Here is a 6,000-nt window from a genome sequence, read left to right as displayed (position 1 = left end):
ACCACTATGCCATGCTTGTTCTCATATAGGGACATTTAGTTTAGAAAAAATGATGATGGGAGACATTATAAGAGGTTTATAAAATTATGTATGATGTAGAAAAGGTGAGAATTTTCATCTCCTCCCCCGCTATATAAGAACTCAGGGATACCCAAATAAATTGATGTGCAGTAGATATAGAACAGGCAAAAGAAAGCACTTTTTCATACAACACATTTAATTGATAGGAGTCACTGCTATAAGATGCACCAATGACTTTGATGGCTTTTTAAAAATACTTGATAAATTCATGGAGGACTGATGTGGCAAAAACCACTAGTCAAGATGGCTAAATGAAACCTCCAAGTGCGCTTCTGAAAACAAGTGGTTGGAGTAGGATCAGTGGGGAAAAGATTGGTTGCCTTCATGCTCTGTTTGTGGGTTCTCTGGATCTTCTGGTCAGCCACTATTGGCTACCTTAGTGGGACCTTTCCAGCAATGCTTTTCTTGTGTTCTTATAATGTTTCAGAATCAAAGATGATTGAGGCCAAACTAGATGAGACATTGGGAGAATCATTAGTGAATCTTCCCATCAATAAAAAAATATAAAAAATAGTAAATACACAGGAAGATTCCAATTCTGATTGAAGTACTTTAAAGAGTTTCATTGGAATTCATTGTGGGCAGTAGCAAAGGGGGAAAATGTTATTTTGTAGTGCCACAGAGGATATAATGACTTTGGGAAACAACTCCATTTTTTATCTGGACAAAAATTGTATATAATAAAGTGGTTGTACTGATTATGGTGAGGCTGCTCTAATTTTATTATTTTGTTAACCATAAGGGAATGTTTACAGGCTCTGTACACAGGTTGGTTACTGGGAAATTGTACCGTTTGGGTATTTTAATGTCCTCGACTCCCAAACAACCATACTAGGTATTTAGGTTTTCTTATTACAGAAAGGATTATGTGTATTTGCACCAGTTACTCACCTCTTCTCTATTACTAACTTAACCTGGCTATCAGAAGTTACTCCAAGATTCATAACATTTCTAGTCAGGCCTAGGTTTTTGAGAGTCTCCAAAGTGAAGAAGTTCTAAAATTCCACAGGATAGATTCAAGAAACCAAATTATCTCCTGTTTACCCCTGAGAAGAAATTGTCCTCAGCACTTGGAAAGATGATACAGCCTGTTTTCCAACTCCATAGTAAATTGCTCCCTGGTAAATGTCATCCTTACCTTCCCTATATGTTGGACACTGAAGATGTCTCTCTGTGTGATTTCTTTGCACGTTGGATACACTATGCCAATCATAAAGTTAATAAATCTATCTCAAATATTTTATTCTGAATAATTTATTTTAAATTAATTCCTCTGACATGAATTTACATATGCACTCCTGAGTGACTGGATGCATAGTTCAGAAGTAGACGCAAAACTGTAGTTTTATGAGAACAGCCATATCTAAGAGCAAACCGGCTGACCTCTGTGTAGGTAAAGAAAGCTACATAACAGGGCCGCCCTCAGACCAGCTAGAGGTGTCTAAATACTTGGGGAGTACTCTAAGTATGCAAAAAAATATGACTCTGTATATTAACCACAAGAAAAAATTCTAAACAATGAGCCTGATGAGGACTGAAAATTTCCAGAAGGGATGGAATGTTGGGAGCAGGGGCCACTCATAGACCTCTCCTCCGTGCCTCTATCTAATCCCCTTTTAAAGCTGTCTGTGCCTGTGGCCATGACTACATCCTCTGGCTTGGAAATCATTTAACACCACGTGCATTCAAACACATGAGTGGTACACCCATCTCATCTTATTAGACCAAGAGAGACGAGATCATATATTCCTTTAATCTGTCATTCATCTATCATGTGATTAATCAAGGTATCGTTTATGGTGATGGTGTGGAATGTGTACATGTTTGTGATTTGTTAATTCTAAGGACATCTGCTTCTTTATCTTGACACTTGTGAGAAGCAAAACTCTCCTCCCTACACCTGAAATTCATTATAAATCATTAAGATAACAGCCATTTGCTTATGTATTATGTTCCTTTCAGGGCTGTTTTCCTATTAATCTTACGGCTCATCTTCCAAGTTGGTCTTCCTGCCTTTTATCATTTTTATACCACAACCTTAATAATATATGTAGCATAGATCTGAGCAGTTGAATGACAGTGTCCTAGCTGTCTCAGTGCTGCTGATACAGAATCTGTAGTTCTGACTTCATGTACCTCTGCATGTAAAGTTTAAAGCAGGCCAGACTTTTGAATTCTGATTAACTGTTGACCTTATCAGGAGATTAACCCCCTTATAGTTTTATTGCTGTTGCCATTGGTTCTGATGTTCTGTAGCAGCCAGAGGCAGCAATTGCTGCTGATGCTGATGGAAAAGAAAAGGTAGTGGATGGAGGCAGGGGAGAGGCAGGCTGAGGTGTTGTCAGGGATTGGCTGCTTCTAATGTCAGTCTGAGCTGTGGGCCCCAGCTCTTCCGCCGCTTCAGCTCCAGCTCTCCCCGAACAGCTCCTAAAGAGAACTAAGGCGTGCAGAGTGCTGATGACCAGCACCATGCTTCTTACGCTTGGATCTTAGATTTCCCTCTCACTAAACACTGGCTAAGAACTGCTCCTGGGCATCAGCTTCCTAGGCAGGCAGAGGGGGGGAAGGAGAGGAAGAGTGAATCTTCAGCCAAGTGGACTAAGATCAGCAAAGAGTCGGGAGAGAGAGAGAGAGAGAGAGAGAGAGAGAGAGACTGGGTGAGCACTTTGCTTGCACAGTGGCAAAGTGGGAATTTAACGAACTGCAGTGAAAAAAAGCTCAGCGATTCCCCAACCACAATACAAGCATAGCCTTGCAGAATTACACAGCCAGGTAGAAATGACATCAACGGGCAAAGAAGGCAGCGGAGCTCAGCACGCACAATATGTTGGACCCTACCGCTTGGAGAAAACCTTGGGCAAAGGACAGACAGGTTGGTTCTTTTGCAGTAGCAGCAGTAGCAGTTGCTGGCATTATGGGGATGGGAGAGTCTGAGATTTCTGTTCATTCCTTCCTTTTGCTGTGGCATCTGATAATAGATGGTTTAAGGTGGCTTCTGTCTCTTTTTTCACCAAAATTAAATCTTGTTTTAACGAGCCCAGGTTGCTTTGTGTGTATCACTCCTGGAAAGGGGTGGTGTTCTGATGACAGTCAAAGTGCATGTGGGGAGGGACTGATTGAGTGGAGGGGGAGGAAGGATGCTCTACTGCTGGTGAATTTTGCTTTGATTCAGTGCATCACTTTAATGTCTTTCCTTTTTTAAAAAACTAGAAAGCAATTGAATTGAGAGGCACATAGCGGAGAGTGAAGAGGAAGAGGAGGATGGGAGTTACCAGCAATGTTTTATGACATCATGATTGAAAAGGGTGTAGTCCTTAAGGTGCAGTTGCTGGAAGTGGGGGTGATATTCAGTGTAATCAAAGACAGTGTCTTCTGTGGTTATCTGAAAAGCCTCTTTGACCGTGAAAACTACAAAAGTCATCAAAAGAAATGTTCAAAAATCCAAAACCCAGTTCTGGCTCTATTCATTTTATTTAATCTCACTGTAGTTTTGATTTGGTGATTTAAGGTTCTCTGTTCTGCAACCAGGTACCAGAAGGTTTTTGTTGTTGTTGTTATCTGAAAGAAACAATGGCAAGAAATATTTTAAAAGGGAATATAGTCAAGACATTAGTAGGGAGCAGGTGTTTCTGCCCTACATGACATAATTAGATCCCCTCAATGCATTCAAGATTTCGACTTGCTGGTTGCTTGGGTTGGCAGCTTCACTTCAAGGGCAGGACAGGCAAAATTGCAAAGAAGCAAGATTTGCAAGAATGTCAAATTGCCACTGTTTCCAGGTTTTAATTTCCTTTTTGGTAACAAGTCCTGTGGAATTCTTGTCTGGTAAACAATTTCACTGAGAGACCCCAGAAGTGGACTTGAGTCTCTTCAGGTTAACATTTTCCGTATGCATATATATCATCAAACCAGTAGATCTTCTCCAGGGCCTGTGGGTGTTAAGTATTGTTCGTTACTGGGGGGGGGGGGACAATAAAACATGGTGCATTGTGTTTTGCTTTTTGAAAAAGACAGCCGAGCTTTGCCCATCTGTTGTCTAAAGGATTTAATAGGCGTTTCCAGCCCCCAGCTGCTGCCTCTGTTCTGCTTGTTTTCTAGCTGCCCTGCATGGCAGCAGCTCTGCAGTCCCTGCAATTTTCTTAGGGACTGAGTTGAAATCCAGATCTTTCTTTGAAAGGGGCTAAGCTTTTCTGTGATGATTGATTACAAAGCCCCCACCCACCCCAATTCTTTTTTATCCTCCTCCTCTTAAAACCCCATAGCAACCGCTTGTAGATAGGAATGGTTATATGAGAATGACATTGCTTTAAAACAGAAGGCGGCTTTAATTTTATCATTTTCTGCCCATATTGCAGTAGCTTAATGCATCTTTATTCTTTACAGTGCTGATTTAAAAAGCAGCAACCCTTTCTCTTACTAACCTGGTTCACTACAAAATATATGTAGGTAGGTAAAATATATCTCATCATGAATAAGCAGCCAAGGAAAATACAAGTCTCACCACAATGATTGCAGTATCTTGGTGCGCCAGTAAAAAAAATACTGTATGTCGTATATTCAGAGGTAATCTCTTGCAGAATACTGTTCAATGGTGACCATGCAAAAGGCCCTTGAGCTCTGAATACAATTTTTTTTCTTGTCATCATGTTTTTTTTTCTTGGGCCATCAGAGGTTTCTCACTCTGCCCACAGCCCATTTGCCGAGTGTTTTCCATTACAAATACAGCGACATTAGTTGCATTTCACACTGCTTCTGTGCCTGGCTGTTTAGAAGTAAGTCCTATGACTAACAGCCAAACAAGAGCGCACAGGATTGCAAGCACACGGCCTGGCATTATGCTTCTTAAGGGTTAGCTGCAATTTCTCTCCTTCCTCCCTTTGCTAATCTTCCTATTTTATTCTTAAGTGATTAGAGAGTGAGAGATTGGGGTGGGGGGAGTGTTCAGAGTTTCTGCTGTCTGGCTTTGCAGCTCTTCAGGGGAATGAATGGAAGCAAAGATTATTGTTGAAGATTAGTGATTATAGATGGGCCTCTGTTCTTTCCATTCATGTACATGTGAATACAATGCATAACAGATAAAGTCTAAAAGCCTAAAAAGTATTAGCTGCTATGTTTAGGCTGCAGTCCTGTACACACTTATTTGGGAATAAATTCTACTAAACTTAGTGGAACTATTTTCTTAATCAACATGCATAGGAATGGAAATGTCCCTTTTTTGTTCCCATGTTCGTGGTATGCTTGGGAGTGATGTACGCTATTCAGATTTGGGAAAGAAATATTCAAAACCAAATTTTGTTGTTGAATATCGCTTCTGTGTTTCTCAGAAGGGAAATAGTAAGGGTTTGGGCGGGAGGGTGGGATTGAAAATTCAGTGATTGGAAGCTACATGGCCTTGCTATGCTTTGTAAAATAAAGTTGTGCAGACCTATGGCAAGTAAAGCAATGCTGTAATTATTGAAACCATAGCATTACATCAAAGCAAGAGGAGGAATGGAAGCTACTTGCTGCCTCTGCAAAAGATAAATTTGGCCAAGTGTGACGAGAAGCAAAAGTCTAATTGTATTATCCTTAGCTCTTGTTAGTCAAAATTACACATTTCCTCACCTTCTCCTCCTCCCTAAAGAGAAGAAAACTCCCAAAATACTGCTGCTTTGACAGTCTTCCTCACTTCCACCTGAAACTTTATAGGGGTGATGTTCCCACCTGCTCTCCCATAAAACACAAGATTGTTTTGAAGACTCGAAGGGGTGGGAATTAGTAAGACAAGAGCAGCAATCCTGTGTGGTTTCCAGGCAGCCTTGCAAAGGAAGTGTTAGCGTGCCTGCTGTCCAGACTCTGAATGGTTTGCCTCCACCTCCACTTTGCTCTAAATGGTAATCTTCTTCTTGAGTGCAAAGTCAGGACTGTTTGCAGACAAGA

The 6,000-nt window shown here is 40.9% G+C and overlaps 1 protein-coding gene across 1 annotated transcript in view; it reads left to right on the top strand.

Annotated features, from left to right (window-relative positions):
- Positions 1 to 2,859: 2,859 nt before the first annotated feature.
- Positions 2,860 to 6,000, top strand: part of BRSK2 (BR serine/threonine kinase 2) — a 612,383-nt gene continuing 609,242 nt past the window's right edge. Inside the window, exon 1 of the mRNA XM_054972235.1 lies at positions 2,860 to 2,953. Coding sequence (XP_054828210.1) covers positions 2,860 to 2,953 — 94 coding nt within the window. The remainder of the gene's footprint in view (positions 2,954 to 6,000) is intronic.

Source organism: Eublepharis macularius, chromosome 2 (assembly GCF_028583425.1).
Source record: "Eublepharis macularius isolate TG4126 chromosome 2, MPM_Emac_v1.0, whole genome shotgun sequence".
In the NCBI taxonomy this organism is placed as follows: domain Eukaryota; kingdom Metazoa; phylum Chordata; class Lepidosauria; order Squamata; family Eublepharidae; genus Eublepharis; species Eublepharis macularius.
Note: the sequence above shows the minus strand (reverse complement) of the source record. Positions and strands in the feature narration are given on the sequence as shown.